This window comes from Staurois parvus, unplaced genomic scaffold (genome assembly GCF_062004578.1).
Source record: "Staurois parvus isolate SC_StPar_1 unplaced genomic scaffold, SC_StPar_1.0 ptg000152l, whole genome shotgun sequence".
Taxonomy (NCBI): Eukaryota; Metazoa; Chordata; class Amphibia; order Anura; family Ranidae; genus Staurois; species Staurois parvus.
In genome coordinates, this window is record NW_028317948.1 from 321,520 (window position 1) to 340,830 (window position 19,311).

The 19,311-nt window shown below is 39.2% G+C and overlaps 1 protein-coding gene across 1 annotated transcript in view; it reads right to left on the reverse strand.

Moving 5' to 3' along the window:
- Positions 1–19,311, reverse strand: part of DNAH3 (dynein axonemal heavy chain 3) — a 213,068-nt gene that overhangs the window by 10,096 nt on the left and 183,661 nt on the right. The window contains exons 34-36 of the mRNA XM_089674783.1: positions 17,623–17,765; positions 12,445–12,649; positions 3,922–4,059 (exon numbers count right to left, since the gene is read on the reverse strand). Of these exons, the coding sequence (XP_089530909.1) occupies positions 3,922–4,059; positions 12,445–12,649; positions 17,623–17,765 (486 nt within the window). The remainder of the gene's footprint in view (positions 1–3,921; positions 4,060–12,444; positions 12,650–17,622; positions 17,766–19,311) is intronic.

The window sequence follows — 19,311 nt, forward strand, 5'->3', positions numbered from 1 at the left end:
GGGTTACAAAAGTATCTCCAAAAGCCTTGATGTTCATGTGTCCACGGTAAGACAGATTGTCTACAAATGGAGAAAGTTTAGCACTGTTGCTACTCTCCCTAGGCGTGGGAGACTGCAAGTGCACAGCGCAGAATGCTGCATGAGGTAAAGAAGAATCCCAGAATGTCAGCTAAAGACCTACAGAAATCTCTGGCACATGCTAACATTTTTGTTGACACATCTACAATAAGGAAAACATTAAACAAGAATGGAGTACATGGGAGGACACCACGGAGGAAGCCATTGCTGTCCAAAAAGAATATTGCAGCACGTTTGAAGTTTGCAAAAGAGCACCTGGATGTTCCACAGCACTACTGGCAAAATATACTGTGGACAGATGAAACCAAGATTGAGTTGTTTGGGAAGAACACACAACACTATGTGTGGAGAAAAAAAGGCACCTCACCCCCACTGTAAAACATGGCAGAGGGAGCATCATGGTTTGGGGCTGCTTTGCTGCCTCAGGGCCTGGACGGATTGTTGTCATTGATGGGAAAATGAATTCCAGAGTTTATCAAGACATTTTGCAGGAAAACATACGACCATCTGTCCGCCAACTGAAGTTCTGCAGAGCATGGGTGATGCAACAGGACAATGACCCAAAGCATACAAGTAATTCAACAAAACAATGGCTGCAACAGCACAGAATACGCCTTCTGGAGTGGCCCAGTCAGAGTCCTGACCTCAACCTGATTGAAATGCTGTGGCATGACCTTAAGAGAGCGATTCACACCAGACATCCCAAGAATATTGCTACACTGAAACAGTTTTGTGAAGAGGAGTTGTCCAAAATTACTCCAGATCGTTGTGCAGGTCTGATCTGCAACTACAGGAAATGTTTGGTTGAGGTTATTGCTGCCAAAGGAGGGTCAACCAGTTATTAAGTCCAAAGGTTCACTTTTTCCTCCCTGCACTGTGAATGTTTACATGTTATGTGCAATTAAACCATGGCAACATCTAATGTTTGTGTAGTATTATGTTCAGCAGACTGTGTTCTTCTATTGTTGTGACTTAGATGACGTTCAGAGCACATTTTATGCCCAATTCATGCAAAACTCCACGTAATCCCAAGGGGTTCACATACTTTTTCTTGCCACCGTATGTCCTTTTTTCCCACAAATAGAGCTTTCTTTCGGTGGTATATGATCATCTGTGCATTTTTTATTTTTTTTGTGCTATAAGCAAAAACTGACAATTTTGAAAAAAAAAACTATATTTTTGACTTTTTGCTATAAAACATATGCAGTAAAATTTTTTTAAAAAAAGCAAATTTCATCATAAATTTAGGCCAAAATGTATTCTGCTACATATTACTAAAAAAAATATCAATATGTGTAAATTAATTGGTTTACGTGAACGTTCTAGCATTTAAAAAATGGTGGTATAGATACTGGAATTTTATTTATTTATGTATTTTTACTAGTAATGGTGGTGATCAGCGACTTATAGTGGGACTGCAGCAGGCATCTGGACACTGGGGGGAACTGACTTAGTGTCACTGACATCCCCAGTGACACCAATACAGTGATCAGTGCTACTAAAAAGCACTGACACTGTACTAATGGCACTGGGCAGGAAGGGGTTAACATGTTGGGTGATCAAAGGGTTAACTGTGTGCTGTGTGTGTGTGCTTACACTGTAAGCACACTGCTTTGTATGGCACTGCAGATCCATACAAAGTGGTGTGCAGGAGCTGACAGGGGAGAGATCTGTGTTATTTATACACAGGTCTCTCACCTGTCAGTGATACTAAGCGATCGGCAGGTGCCAGCGGGGAATCACTGGCCATGACCCGGTGATTTCCAGCCAAGGCTGCGAATGGCGGCGTGCCCCCTACCCAGAGCTGCAAAATCACAGTTAGGTCCAAATATATTTGGACACAGGCACAATATTATTTTCAGGCATTTACCAAAACATATTCAAGCTTTAGTTATATAATGGATATGGGCTGAAAGTGCACACTCTCAGGTTAATTTGAGGGTATGTACATCTGAATTGGAGGAAGGGTTTAGGAATTACAGCTCTTAAGAGTAGCCATCCCTCCTTTTTCAATGAACCAAAAGTAATTGGACAATTGAATATAATCATAAATAAAATGTTCATTTTTAACCTTTTGTTGAGAATCCTTTACTGGCAATGACTGCCTGAAGTCTGGAACCCATGGACCTTACCAAAGACTGGGTTTCCTCCTTTCTGATGCTTTGCCAGGCTCTAACTGCAGCTGTCTTCAGTTGTTCTTTGTTTGTGGGCCTTTCTGCCTTTAGTTTTGCCTTCAGCAAGTGAAATGCATGCTCAATTGGGTTGAGATCAGGTGATTGACTCCGCCATTGCAGAATATTCCACTTCTTTTCCTTCAAAAGCTCCTGGGTTGCTTTTGCAGTGTGTTTTGGATCATTGTCCATCTGTACTGTGAAGCGCCATCCAATCAACTTTGCTGCATTTGGCTGATTCTGGGCTGACAATATATCTCTAAACACTGCAGAATTAATCCGGCTGCTTCTGTCTTCTATCACTTTATCAACACCAATGACCCAGTGCCACTGGAAGCCATGCATGCAATGCCATCACACAACCTCCACCATGTTTTACAGATGACGTTGTGTGCTTTGGACCATGAGTTGTTCCAAGCCTTGTCCACACTTTTTCTTCCCGTCATTCTGGTACAGATTAGTCTTAATTTCATCCGTCCAAAGAATGTGTTTCCAGAACTGGTCTGGCTATTTTAGATGTTTTGCTGTTTGGCAAAGTCTAATCTGGCTTTTCTATTCTTCAGGCTTATGAATGGTTTGCACCTTGTGGTGAACCCTCTGTTTTTGCTCTTGTGAAGTCTTCTCTTGATTGTAGACTTTGACAATGGTACGCCCACCTCCCGGAGAGTGTCCTTCACTTGTCTGGATGTTGTGAATGGGTTTTTCTTTACCATAGAGAGGTCCTGCAATCATCCACCACTGTTGTCTTCTGTAGACGTCCATGCCTTTTTATGTTGCTGAGCTCACATGTGCGTTCTTCTTTCCTCAGAATGTACCAAACTGTTGATTTGGCCACTTCTAATGTTGCTGCTATCTCTCTGATGGATTTGTTTCATTTTTGAAGCCTTACAATGGCCTTTTTCACTTGCATGGACAGATCCTTTGAACGCATGATGTAGGTTCACAGCAATAGATTCCAAATGCAAATACCACACTTAGAATCAGCTCCAGACCTTTTACCTGCTTAATTGATGAAGAAATAATAAAGGAGTATACCCACACCTGGCCATGAAACAGCTTTTGACTCAATTGTCCAATCACTTTTGGTCCCTTGAAAAAGGGGGGATGGTTACTTCCTAAACCCTTCCTCCTATTTGGATGTACATACCCTCAAATGTGAGAGTGTGCACTTTCAGCTTATATCCATTATATAACATTAGCTTGAATATGTTTTGGTAAATACCTGAAAAAAACTAAAATTGTGCCTGTGTCCAAATATATATGGACCTAACTGTAAATGTGATTTTGCGGAACCGTGCCGCCCTATAGCAGTATTAAATAATGCTTCTAAGGTTACAACAGGGCCATCCCAAATGTATGAGACCTAAAGCAAGTAATAAATAATGAAACTATTTAATTGCATTTAAAAAAACACAACATTGCCTCTAGTATTATGTTATACAGTATATAATGGAAGCCTTTGATTTACTCAGGGAGTCTTTGACATCTTTAAATAAATAATGCCGTGTACCCATACTGTATACAATTTATAGCTTTTGAAATCTCCAGATGTTAAAAAATTGCCTGTTTTTGTTTGCGTAGATCATCTCCACCACATTAAATAAATCACTGAAACCAGAATCAGTGTACAAATAAACAGCACATGCTCAAAATGCAAAATACATCTTCTTACCTCATACTGAAATCCAATATGGTCAATAGGAATTGTATATTTTCTAGCATAATTCTGGGAAACGCCCGTCAGAAATGATTGGGTGAAATAAAATCCTGATATCCAGAACACTTTAGGTGGACCGTTGTCTATCCAATCCTGTCAGAAATTTAAGTAATTAGACTCAGAAATCTTCATGGGGAACACTCACAGCTCATTTAAATGTACTGTCTCTTAAAGATATTAAAATCTCAGTACAATTATACAGGTTCACAATATTGGCAAATTTTGAGTAGTACTTTTATGTCACAGCATATTTCTTAAAATATTTTTCAAACATTTTAAAGGCCTATGTTTAGCATTTTAACCAAGAATATACAACCCCAATTCCAAAGAAGCTGGGATGCTATGTAAAATCGACGTAAAATCAGAATGCAAGGATTTGAAAATTTCATAACCCATATTTTATTCACAACAGAAAAGAGAAAACATATCAAAAGTTTAAACTGAGAAAAAGTATCATTTTAGGAAAAAAAATAAGATAATTTTGAAATTGATGGCAGCAACATATCTCAAAAAAGTTGGCATAGGGCAACAAAAAGAACATTCACAATTCCAGACAGATTGAGAAAGGGCCATATTTACCACAGTGTAGCATCCCCTCTTCTTTTAACAGTACTCTGTACATCTGGGAATTGAGGAGACCAGTTGCTGGAGTGTTGGGGGAGGAATGTCATGCCTTTCTTGTCTGAGCATATGTTGCTTTAAAACCTGGATATATCTTTCAGCATTGATGGTGCCTCTCCAGATGTGCAAGCTGCCCATTCCATATGCACTGGTGCACCAAAATGCCATCTGAGATGCGGGCTTTTGACCTGAGAACTAATAGCAAGCCAGAAAGTCCCTTTCCTCTTTAGTTTAGGAAGAGTTTAAAATTTTGATTCATCTGACCACAGAACAGTTTTACACTTTGCAACAGACCATTTTAAATGAGTGTCCGCCCAGAGAAGACAGTGGCATGATTTTTGGAAGTATTCTTGGGCCCATGCAGTGATGCCCATCACAGAATCATGCCTGTTTTTAACCCCTTCACGCCGGATCGTCCCGGCATGAAGAGGAGTTTCTGCAATGGGAGGTGGGCGGGATGGGGCAGGGCTTAGTGTCATGTGACCGCTGTGACACGATGTCACGGCGGTCACATGATCGGGAAAGGTCCCGATCGCAAGAGGAGACCGGGACCTTTAGGTGAGTACCGTACATGTGTGCTGGGAGCAAGTAGGGCGCACGCTCTCAGCACATATGTATTTTGTATATTGAACGCAAATGTACTGCCACTCGGCGTCTAGGCCACATTTGCGTGCAGCCGGCACGAACGGGTTAATGCAGTGCCATCATGAGCCCAAAGATCACGAGCATCTAATATTGTGTTTCTGCTTTTAGAGGATGATATATTTAAAGTCTTTGCAATTTTATGCTGAGAAATTATTCTGAAGTTGTTTGACAATTTATTGGGGACAGTTTTTCCCAGATTGGTAAACCTTAGCCCATCTTTACTTCTGAGACACTCTAACTCTCTAAGATGCCATTTTTATACCCAATCATGTTACTGACCTGCAACCTAATTAGTTGCAAAATGTTCTTCCAGCTCTGCCTTGTACCACTTACTTTGCCAGCTTTTTGTTGCCCTGTCCCAACTTTTTTGAGACGTGATACTGCTATCAATTTCAAAATTATCTTATTTTTTTCTTAAAATGGTACATTTTCTCAGCTTAAACATCTTTCAGCATGATAACAACCCAAAGCATACATCCAAATCAACAAAGTAATGGCTTCACCAGAAGAAGATTAAAGTTTTGAAATGGCCCAGCCAGAGCCCAGACCTGAATCTGATTGAAAATCTGTGGGGTGATCTGAAGAAGCCTGTGCACAGGAGATGCCCTCGCAATCTGACAGATTTGGACTGTTTTTGCAAGGAAGAGTGGGCAAAAAGACAGTTCTGTAATCAAATCAAAAGGTGCTTCAACAAAGTAATCGTTTAAGGGTGTGCACACTTATGGAACCATATGATTTTATTTTTTATTTTTACTTCCCTCCACCTAAAAGATTTCAGTTTGTTGTTCAACTGAGTTGTACAGTTTATAGGTTACATTAAAGGTGGAAAGAGTTCTGAAATTATTTATCTTCATCTATTTTTTTTTACATTACAGAAACCTGACATTTTAACAGGGATGTATATACCTTTTATATCCACTGTATATATTTTCTTGTGGTTAGCTTTAACTGATCCTTTGTTGATAACAAACAGTGTCAGAAGGTGGCAGCATGGTCCTTCAAGTAACAATCAAAAATCAGAAAGCCTAAAATCTCAACTACTTGCTTGAATCTAACTTTCTGGTCTCTTTTATAAAAGTAACTCTTTCTAGAATAAAAAGTAAAGTAAGTCAGTGTAGGCATATACTTTTCTTTTCATGGAAAACAAAGAATTATCCTACTTTTCAGATGGTTTATCACAATTATCTATTTGCTGCAGAAAAAGAAAGATTTATCACTTCTAGCAGCGCACTTGACTTTATATTCTGGTACACCTAAAGCACCAGTTTATTATATATTATCAAGAGGGGTGCTTCTATACTTTCTGTTACGCTCAGTATAAAATTAACAGACCCCCTCCCCCCAAACACACAAAATTAAAAAAAATAAAATAAAAAAAACAAATAAATAAATAAATATATATACAGTTGTGTTCAAAATAATAGCAGTGTGTTGAAAAAAGTGAATAAAGCTCAAAATCCTTCTAATAGCTTTTATTTCCATACACACAAATGCATTGGGAACACTACACATTCTATTCCAAATTGAAACTTGAAGAAAAATATATCAAATTTGTGTTGTTCCTCTAAAAAAATTGAAGAAAAGTGAATATTAGACTGTTCAAAAAAATAGCAGTGTTTGTATTCTTCTTTACAAACTCAAACATTCACTATATAAACTGAAAAATGTTTGAAGATTTTGCTTTCCTTTGAATCACTTAATGAATATTTAGTTGTATAAGCACTGTTTCTGAGAACTGCTGTACATCTGTGTTGCATGGAGTCAACCAACTTCTGGCACCTGTGAACAGGTATTCCAGCCCAGGATGATTGGACTACATTCCACAGTTCTTCTCTATTTCTTGGTTTTGCCTCAGAAACTGCATTTTTGATGTCACCCCACAAGTTTTCTATTGGATTAAGATCCGGGGATTGGGCTGGCCACTCCATAACGTTAATCTTGTTGGTCTGGAACCAAGATGTTGCACGTTTACTGGTGTGTTTGGGGTCGTTGTCTTGTTGGAACACCCATTTCAAGGGCATTTCCTCTTCAGCATAAGGCAGCATGACCTCTTCATGTATTCTGATGTATTCAAACTGATCCATGATCCCTGGTATGCGATAAATAGGCCCAACACCGTAGTATGAGAAACATCCCCATATCATGAATCTTGCGCAACCATGCTTCACTGTCTTCACAGTGTACTGTGGCTTGAATCCAGTGTTTGGGGGTCGTCTGACAAACTGGTTCCGGCCACTAGACCCAAAAAGAACAATCTTACTTTCATCAGTTCACAAAATGTTGCGCCATTTCTCTTTAGGCCAGTCAATGTGCTCTTTGGCAAATTGTAACCTCTTCAGCACATGTCTTTTTTTCAACAGTGGGACTTTGCGGGGGCTTCTTGCAGATAGCTTGGCTTCACATAGGCGTCTTCTAATTGTAACAGTACTCACAGGTAACTTTAGACCTTCTTTGATGTTCCTGGAGCTGATTGTTGGCTGAGTCCTTGCCATTTTGGCTATTCTTCTATCCATTCGAATGGTAGTTTTTCGCTTTCTTCCACGTCTTTCAGGTTTTGGTTGCCATTTTAAAGCATTTGCGATCATTTTAGCTTGAGCAGCCTATCATTTTCTGCACTTCTTTATATGTTTTCCCCTCTCCAATCAACTTTTTAATCAAGGTGCGCTGTTCTTCTGAACAATGTCTGGAATGACCCATTTTCCTCAGAATTTCAGAGAGAAATGCACTGTAACCAGAATGTACAACATTTGCTGCCTTCCTTCCTTAAATAAGGGCAATAATTGCCACCTGTTTTTCAAAGAATGAATGACCTCACTAATAGAACTCCACACTGCTATTATTTTGAACATGCCCCTTTCAATTAGTGATTCAATTACACAGAATCAGCAGAATGCATGTTATGACTGTTGGGTCTGTTGGATTTCTATTACTCTACTACACCTGCTAGTAAATTATTTGCCAGGTAGAAATATACTTTCTACCAAAAACAGTGATTGATCAGGTTAGTGATGTCTAACTGCTATTATTTTGAACACAACTGTATGTGTATATATATATATATATATATTCATTTATTTGAATCACAAACATTTTTATTCTGTTATTAGCAGGATAGTTGAACTTAACTAAAACCCACTAATAACAGCAATATGTTCCAAGCGACAGTTCACGTTATAAGCAGCTGTTAGAGGATTCTGATATGGTTCCAGGGTCTGTCACAGAATGCATTTCCTGAGAGAGGCTTCAGAGTAGAGACAAGCAAACATGGCTTGTATGCTATAGGTGTGTCAGGGCCTTTTTATGCATTCTAAGAGACAGTTAGAATGTCCTTTTATTAACATACACTAGGTGATATACACACATTTTAAGCCACAAAAACCATCTTAAGTCACCAGAATATTTTTTAAAATAATTTATTATGGTGCATTTCACCACTAGAGTTCTCCATAGTGAGAACAAATGTAAATCCTGCAGCTCCCCTAACGATCTTTAACATTTATTTCTCCACAGCTCAAACCCTGAAATTTATGTCCCTTCTTAGAATTTTTTCTCATTAAAACAGATCCCAGGTAATACTTACCTGTGCCTTAGATCATCGTCCAATTGAACAGCTATGTTATCTGAAGAATCTCCTGCCTTCAGCACACTTCTGGGTGTATTGGATCTCTGGTCCCTTGCTGCAGGCTGTGGTTTCATCCACATCTTACTTATGTCACTACAGGACACAGTGGCCAAACTAGTGATCCAGCCCATGTTGCACCTCTACTGGAGACCAAATACCAGTCCTGTAGCTATACGTTGTATTTTGCGTGCCCTGTGCCCAAAGGCCTCCCAAAGTAAACTGATATAGGCAGTAGTAGAGCAACATTACCTAACTCCTAAATATAAAAACATACAACACTCTATGCATGGAAAAATAATCATTAAGTATATCCACAAGTGTTGCAGGGGCACGTCTGGTCTCACAGTATGCAATCCTCAATGTCAAGGATCTTTCCATCAAACTGACCTTGTGCAGTGCCCCCTATATTACACTGACCCAAACCCATGACATAATGCACAAGCCAAGATGGACAGTTTCGGTCTTCCTTCCAAACAACATACTGTACCTCTCATTAAATGCATCTGTTTTTATTAATGTATTATAAAATGTTGTAATACACTAGACTGGCATGACAATGTTTTTTCTTTCTTCTACTGTCTGCTGATCTCAGAAAAAGGAAACATCCTGCTTAGCCAGAACAGTGAGAGTAAATCTGAGTGAATATGTATAAGCAACTGTCAGCCTTCATCCCTGCGGTATAGTTAGGAGGTGAAGTGATGCCATTTTAGGTGTATTAGGCATTCTCTAACAGCAGCCTGCACTGTCATACTAGTTGTCATTGCCATTGCATATTGTTGGCATACATACTGGAGTAATGGAAATTATAAAAACATTTCAGCTTTGCAAAAATAGCTGTAGTGACAAGGTAAATGATAACTTTTATATACTGTAAGATACATTTGAGAGTTTCTTGTATACTATATTCCATAGTATTTAGGCTAGATGGGAGTTGATTGGCACTATCCATACACAAAACAGAATTCCTTTTGGCAATTTAGGTTAACCAAGAGAACCAGAAGAGCCTCATTTGTTTCCCAATCCTTTTAGAGACCAGAAAATGTCAATTGCTTAAATTTGTTTACAATAGGTCTGCAATTGCAATAAGTCTCCTGATATTGTTGAACATCTAATGGAGTTTTCTCCATTGTCCTTTTCTGAGTTTTGAATGATCTTTCCAGCCAGATGCAAAACTGCTACTGATAGAATGGCTTAGCATAAATCTAATGTCTCTTTACGTTTCAAATGTCCTCGATGATCTGGCTGCATGTGTTTTTATGTAGTACATACTGTAGGTAACATCATTTTACAGACTGGTAGGCCTTGTAGTAATATTAGTGAGTCTGGAAGATGCTCCCGAGCCACCTCCATGGGACAAACAGACCATGGCTCAGTTCTGCCCACCACTCCCTTCCTCACTGTCTGTGATTGACAACAGTGGAAGACCTGGGGGAGCCGAGGCTCCAGTACACAGCTCTGGATTGCAATAGGGCTCAGGTAAGTATTTGGGGGGGGGGGGGGGTGGCTGAGGGAAGGTGCACACCGAAGGTTTTTCATCTTCATGCTTCTTTTCTGCCACATACTTCTTATCTATGACATTTTAGTGCCTGAAAAACACAAACTTCCTATTTGCCCCTAAAGGTAACCTGTCATGATAGAAACATGGATGCTTCTAGTGCTGACCCTCTTATTATGTACATGTTTGTTATCTGCCTGTTGACCCACTGACTTTAGTGCTTTAAAGTGATTCTAAAGGCTTATTTTTTAAGGAAAAAATAACAAACATGTCTATACTTACCTGCTGTGTGCAGTAATTTTGCACAGAGCAGCCCGGATCCTCCTCTTCTCAGGCCTCCCACCAGCGCTTCTGGCCCCACCCTCCTGTCAGCAAGCAGTCTGATATGGGGGTGCCCGCTGCTCTGTGTGTCCATTCATACATGTAGCCGTGGCTCAGCCCCGCCCCTTTCTTCTCATTGGCTCAGTGGCTTTGATTGACAGTGGAGGGAGCCAATGGCTCCATTTTCTGTCTCAGCCAATGAGGAGAGGGAGTCCCAGGATAGCCGAGACTCCAGTTCACATCACTGGATCGAGAGAGGTTTAGGTAAGTATTAGGGGGGGCTGGGGGCATTGCTGCACAGAGAAGGTTTTTTACCTTCGTGCATAGAATGAAAAACCTTAAACCTTTAGAACCACTTTAAGCGATTGACCATTGATTTTAGACTCTTCTGATCTGCATACTTGTTCACGGTCATTGATTTAGAGGGTATTGAAAAAGGTGGGTCAAGATTAAAGCCTGACAACTAGCATTTTCAGGAAGAAGGCAGCAAAGGCAGCTCTCTAATTCACTTATGTCAGATTCACTTCAACAGTCAGAGTCTTATTTCATCCTCCGTGTGCTATATTAGAGAATAAAAAGAAACCTCTGATTGGATGTTAACAGCAACACAGTAATAGGTGTGGACCAAGGTGAGATATTAATGTACATCTGAGGAACAACGGTGCCCTTTACTCCGGACATAATGGGTTAAAAAATTTCCAATATCTCTGAGCTATTGCAGTATATGAAATATCCAATATTTTCCTCAAACTCCCCCATGTGTTTATCCTTTACAGCAGTAAATGTATGCAAACTAGAAAAGAGGAGGGATAGAGCCATATGGAGAATCCAAGTGGGATTTGTAACTACAGTTAAAGCTGCACGCCAGGTAGCTACAAAGGAAACTATTTAATGCAACTACATCATTAAATATATTTTTAAACATAACTGGTGTAGGAATTTAACATGTGAACAGCTTCTTACAATCCCCTGCAAATTATTAACACTCAGATTTGGTAATTGCAGGGCAGCCTTAGGAGCCAACTAGCTGTGCAGCAAGCAAGTGTAAGAAAGAAGTTGATAGGAGGAGAGGAAGTACTTGGGCTGCTTCTGTTCTTTTATTGTCCAGTCAGCAGACTGGGATCAGGTAGAGGACACAACTGTATTCCTTAACAGTAAGTGGTGTCACCCTCCTGGTTGTGTTGTGGGCAGGGGCAGACTGACAACTCATGGGGACTGTTGTCCCCTCAGTGTATATATCTTGTATCTGTGTTCAAATAAACTAGTCTACCTCCTGGTTTACTTCAAGATTGGTGTTGTCTAGTGTGCTGTTGTGTCTGTTGTCGGTGTTTGGATGGGGAAGCGGTATTCTAACAGAAGTACTCATCTGCACTCTGGGTTGATTCCATTACAAAAGGTACCAGGGGCATTTCATGGGGTCTCCTACTGACCCTAGGCCCTCGGGCAGTGCCCGAATAGTTAGTTCGCCCCTGGTTGTGGGATGGGGCTGGGTAAATCGCTGGACTGAATGGAAAAAATACTTTCCAATATATGTACAGTATTTAATTTGGGATCTGCCTTCTAAGCAACAGTTGCAAACCCTCTGCAATGACTCTGTTGTGACCACCTATCATAAGTCCCTGTGGTACATGTATGTAGACGCCAGCTAGTTACAAAACCCACAATTAATGGTGTTTTGACGCAGTATTTTTTGGCCGCAGTTTCTGTGTAGCAAATTACTGCTGAACAGATGCATTTATGAAACTGGTTTTATTTAATACTTCTTGAGTCTTACCTGTAGGAACTGCAGGCGGGAGAGCAAGTCAGATACATAGCTGCCCAGAGGTTTCAGTGAAGGGTAGGATTTTGCAGCCCACATGGCAGGTACTTTCCCAACCAGCATACTGTTAAACACATTCTCCAGCTCCGCTGACATCAACACTTGGCCTTTGATAGCTTTACCTAAATTGATCAGACTGCTTCGTACAACATCTGTGAGCCTGGGAAAGGAAATAGGATGGAGATTGAGTAAAAATGACAAGATATTTTGCTGTCATTAAGTTAGATATGACACCAGCAGTCTGTTTAAAGTGATAAGTGACTCTGGGCACCCCAATGTTTAAAGACCAGGCAAAATAAACAAATACGAATCCAGCAGCAAGACCTCTTTCTAGCAGCAATGCCACTAATTCTGGGCACTGCAGTCATTTCAGATTCTTAATAGAACAAGGTCAGTAAAGTCATATATACACAAGTCTAAATGCTTGTCACTCAGCTAAATTAAACCTTTCACAAGCAACAAATAGCTTTGACTTTTTTTTTTTTGCAAAACATTAAATGCGTAATGGAAGCACTCGGCTAAACACTGCAAACTCTTTCAAATTATAAGATTTTACATCAATGTGCCTAATGTTTTTTATGCATGTAAACTTCTGTTTTTAATTTAGTGACCCAAGCTTATTAAAGTACATTTTTATAGGCAGAAATATGGGTTGCAAACTTTATGAAAATGTTAGTTTCTCAGCAGAAACAAAGGTGATACTACTTTCTGTGTCTCCAATCTGAGCAAGTATGAACAGCTGTATATTTCCCATACCTATGACTATTTAATCACTTTCAGTCTGGGCCAGTTCTGACATTCCTCTCCTACATGTGAGAAACATTTTTTTTTGCTAGAAAATTACTTAGAACCACCAAACATTATATATATAGATGTATATACAGTATATATACAGGTGAAACTCAAAAATTAGAATATCGTGCAAAAGTTCATTTATTTCAGTAATGCAACTTAAAAGGTGAAACTAATATATGAGATAGACTCATTACATGCAAAGCAAGATAGTTCAAGCCATGATTTGTCATAATTGTGATGATTATGGCTTACAGCTCATAAAAACCCCAAATCCACAATCTCAGAAAATTAGAATATTGTGAAAAGGTGCAATATTCTTGGCTCAAAGTGTCCCACTCTAATCAGCTACCTAAGCCATAACACCTGCAAAGGGTTCCTTAGCCTTTAAATGGTCTCTCAGTCTGGTTCAGTAGGAATCACAATCATGGGAAAGACTGCTGACCTGACAGTTGTGCAGAAAACCATCATTGACACCCTCCATAAGGAGGGAAAGCCTCAAAAGGTAATTGCAAAAGAAGTTGGATGTTCCCAAAGTGCTGTAGCAAAGCACATTAATAGAAAGTTATGTGGAAGGGAAAAGTGTGGAAGAAAAAGGTGCACAAGCAGCAGGGATGACCGCAGCCTGGAGAGGATTGTCAGGAAAAGGCCATTCAAAAGTGTTGGGGACTTTCACAAGGAGTGGACTGAGGCTGGAGTCAGTGCATCAAGAGCCACCACACACAGCCAGATCCTGGACATGGGCATCAAATGTCATATTCCTCCTGTCAAGCCGCTCCTGAACAACAAGCGTCTTACCTGGGCTAAAGAAAAACAGACCTGGTCTGTTGCTCAGTGGTCCAACATCCTCTTTTCTGATCAGAACAACTTTTGCATCTCATTTGGAAACCAAGGACCCAGAGTATGGAGGAAGAATGGAGAGGCACACACTGCAAAATCCTTGAAGTCCAGTGTGATGTTTCCACAGTCTGTGTTGATTTGGGGAGCCATGTCATCTGCTGGTGTTGGTCCACTGTGCTTCATTAAGTCCAGGGTCAACGCAGCCGTCTACCAGGAGATTTTGGAGCACTTCATGCTTCCTTCTGCAAACAAGCTTTATGGGGATGCTGACTTCATTTTCCAGCAGGACTTGGCACCTGCCCACACTGCCAAAAGCACCAATACCTGGTTCAATGACCGTGGGATTACTGTGCTTGATTGGCCAGCAAACTCGCCTGACCTGAACCCCATAGAGAATCTATGGGGCATTGCCAAGAGAAAGATGAGAGACATGAGACCAAACAAGGCAGAAGAGCTGAAGGCCACTATTGAAGCATCCTGGTCTTCCATAACACCTCAGCAGTGCCACAGGCTGATAGGTTCCATACCAAGCCACATTGAGGCGGTATTTGCTGCAAAATGGGCCCAAACCAAGTACTGAGTACATATGTATGCTTATACTTTTCAGAGGTCCGATATTGTTCTATGTACAATCCTTGTTTTATTGATTGCATGTAATATTTTAATTTTCTGAGATTGTGGATTTGGGGTTTTCATGAGCTGTAAGCCATAATCATCACAATTATGAAATATCATGGCTTGAACTATCTTGCTTTCTTGCTTTGCATGTAATGAGTCTATCTCATATATTAGTTTCACTTTTTAAGTTGCATTACTGAAATAAATGAACTTTTGCATGATATTGAAATTTTTTGAGTTTCACCTGTATGTATATATATATATATATATATATATATATATATATACACATACAGTTGTGTTCAAAATAATAGCAGTTAGACATCACTAACCTGATCAATCACTGTTTTTGGTAGAAATTATATTTCTACCTGGCAAATAATTTACTAGCAGGTGTAGTAGAGTAATAGAAATCCAACAGACCCAACAGTCATAACATGCATTCTGCTGATTCTGTGTAATTGAATCACTAATTGAAAGGGGCATGTTCAAAATAATAGCAGTGTGGAGTTCTATTAGTGAGGTCATTCATTCTTTGAAAAACAGGTGGCAATTATTGCCCTTATTTAAGGAAGGAAGGCAGCAAATGTTGTACATTCTGGTTACAGTGCATTTCTCTCTGAAATTCTGAGGAAAATGGGTCATTCCAGACATTGTTCAGAAGAACAGCGCACCTTGATTAAAAAGTTGATTGGAGAGGGGAAAACATATAAAGAAGTGCAGAAAATGATAGGCTGCTCAAGCTAAAATGATCGCAAATGCTTTAAAATGGCAACCAAAACCTGAAAGACGTGGAAGAAAGCGAAAAACTACCATTCGAATGGATAGAAGAATAGCCAAAATGGCAAGGACTCAGCCAACAATCAGCTCCAGGAACATCAAAGAAGGTCTAAAGTTACCTGTGAGTACTGTTACAATTAGAAGACGCCTATGTGAAGCCAAGCTATCTGCAAGAAGCCCCCGCAAAGTCCCACTGTTGAAAAAAAGACATGTGCTGAAGAGGTTACAATTTGCCAAAGAGCACATTGACTGGCCTAAAGAGAAATGGCGCAACATTTTGTGAACTGGTGAAAGTAAGATTGTTCTTTTTGGGTCTAGTGGCCGGAACCAGTTTGTCAGATGACCCCCAAACACTGGATTCAAGCCACAGTACACTGTAAAGACAGTGAAGCATGGTTGCGCAAGATTCATGATATGGGGATGTTTCTCATACTACGGTGTTGGGCCTATTTATCGCATACCAGGGATCATGGATCAGTTTGAATACATCAGAATACTTGAAGAGGTCATGCTGCCTTATGCTGAAGAGGAAATGCCCTTGAAATGGGTGTTCCAACAAGACAACGACCCCAAACACACCAGTAAACGTGCAACATCTTGGTTCCAGACCAACAAGATTAACGTTATGGAGTGGCCAGCCCAATCCCTGGATCTTAATCCAATAGAAAACATGTGGGGTGACATCAAAAATGCAGTTTCTGAGGCAAAACCAAGAAATAGAGAAGAACTGTGGAATGTAGTCCAAACATCCTGGGCTGGAATACCTGTTCACAGGTGCCAGAAGTTGGTTGACTCCATGCAACACAGATGTACAGCAGTTCTCAGAAACAGTGCTTATACAACTAAATATTAAGTGATTCAAAGGAAAGCAAAATCTTCAAACATTTTTCAGTTTATATAGTGAATGTTTGAGTTTGTAATGAAGAATGCAAACACTGCTATTTTTTTGAACAGTCTAATATTCACTTTTCTTCAATTTTTTTACAGGAACAACACAAATTTGATATATTTTTCTTCTATGTTTTGATTTGGAATAGAATGTGTAGTGTTCCCAATGCATTTGTGTGTATGGAAATAAAAGCTATTAGAAGGATTTTGAGCTTTATTCACTTTTTTCAACACACTGCTATTATTTTGAACACAACTGTATATATATTTAATTATTTATATTCCTAAGCAGAGATCCTGAAGAATATAATGAATTTTAATGCACAAAAACACAATTGTTTGGTAAACTATGTTACACTGAGTAAATAGATACCAAACATGTCAAGTTTTAAAACTGTGTATGCTCTTGGAGCAGCACCAAATGGTGACACTTTAAAAGCCTTTACAGGTTACCAGTTCAGAGGTACACATGAGGTCTGGTGCTAGAATTATTGCTCTTGCTCTGACGTTTGCGGCGATACCTCACAAATGTGGTGTGATCGTTGTTTACATATGTGTGAGGGATTGACATGCACATTCGCATTTGCTCATGAGAATATGGAAACTGAGGTGCTTTAAAACATTTTTTTTTACTTTATAATATATTTTATTTAAGTAGGGATACAGAAAGTTTTGCAAAAGGGTCTAACCCATCCCTATTCTATTTAGAACAACAAAATAAGTTTTGCCTATACATACAGTTTAAATATATACAGCATCTTTCACTGAAATTCCTTTAATATGCAAAGACTTTTATTGGCATACCTTGATAAAATATACACACACACACGCGGTCTATACACTGGGTATAAATAGTGCAATATACATCAGTATTAATAACTTGATTGTGAAGAACGGAGTGGGGCACTTTGCATTTATATTTAAAAATATTTCCTGCTTATTTAAAGAGACATAAAAGTGCTGAGCACTGGAGCTTGTTGAATAATCACAAGTCTGATGTGTAATATCAGCCAGGTAACCTGTATTTAAATTTAGCTGTCATTTTCAGGCACTCTCTTGTGACAAACAAATCAGTTTTATTTTGTGTTGGCTTTTTCTTATTTATGCAAGGTACATTAGTAATAATAATATTTTGCACAGTACAAGTTATTTTAACCAATATAATGTATCTCCAATAAATGCTATTTCAAAAGCTTAATTAAATTCCCATTTTACCTGTTAAAGCGAATCAGTTCCTGTCTAAGCACTGTATTCATTGATTCCTCATAGACCACGGGATATTTTTCTATCACTTTATCCAGATTGAAATCATTTGGCAATTTATTAAGTATATCTCTTGCCAAATCTTCAACAATTTCCTATGAAAATGAAAAAATAGTATTAACCAGCTGAAAGTCACATGTATCTAAGGTTCACAGATAATGACTGGGTCCATGTATAATATCCAGAATAGTAAAGCATTACCCTATAAAATACATACATGTCTATAGTGTAAAACACAGTACATATTGTCCCCAGCACACAATCAGATTTTACCTTCTAATTCAATTTAACAGAAAGACACAAAATATATATTTCTTTTAGACCTTTGATACAAAACAGCTTGCATTTGCAAACAATCCACCTAACAACCAAGGCCTAATATAAAATAGATGACCACTGACCAGCAGCGGACTGAGAACTCATGGGGCCCCTGGGCAATAGGAGATCATGGGGCCCCTGTGTCCTCGCCCACACTCAAACCACACCCAAAAAAGCCTATGAAAGGTACTAAGGGCATCTCATGGGTCCCTCTACTGACCCTGGGTCCTCGGGCAGTGCCCGAGTGCCTGAATGGTCAGTCCGCCCCTGCCACTGACATAATTAAATATATGCAATTAACACTTTTATCTCAATCCCTTGCAGTATGGAAGCTCATAATGTGCAGCCCATGAGATGACACTACCACCTCATTCATATAGTTTTAATGACATCAAAGACTAAACAGAAACAAGCAGGTAAAAGTATTCAAGCATTTAAGAAGCTTGTGTTTTTATTCTGGATAAGAAATATTCACCAATCAATTTCTAGGAAAGAAGAGGAACACTGGTCTAAGATAAAAAAAACAATGTCCACCTGTATCTAGCAGTTAGATTTATGGGAAAACTATAAAAAGTAAAAGCTATTTTACTTTTATCACACTTTTTTTTCAAAGTAATATTTTATTACATGATTTTTCCAAACCAAACTATATATATATATATATATAGATATAGCTAGTGTGATAAAAACCAACAGTATTATAACAAATATACAGAAAACAGTCTCTGAAATATATATATATCCATGGTGTTTGAATGGTGTTATAACTGGAGGACTGGCCTTAGTTTAATTTTTGTTCTTTCTGAGTGGGTCTCCTTGCAGGGTGAATAAGGGCCTCAAACACACAGTTTTTAGGAGTGGGATTAAGGTATGACAGTAAAAAAGAAATGAGAGGAAGGGAGAGCTTAGAATAGGTAGGGGGAGGAGAGGCATGAGAGGGCATGGGAGGCACTAATTGGATATAGAGATTGAAGGAATATGGGGGCAGAACAGTAGGACCAGGAAAACAGGCTACAGAAAGGGGAGTGGGGGAGGGGTAATCACAAGTGTATTTCTAAAACTATAATAGGGCTATAATTTATTTTGAAAAAACTAACTTCCCACTTAAAGAGAGGGAACCACATGTCCAGACTGACACAACTGGCTTAATAAACTGTTGCTATCGGTGGCCTGCAAGCTGCCAAACCTGAAATGGCATTGAAAGGCCTTGTTACATTGTGTCATGTGAAGAGGGCATGCCTTAGCAATGACCAAAAATTTATATTTGCATACTATAGGCACATCAAGTTCAAGTACCCTGCAGCAATATTTTAACAAACCAGT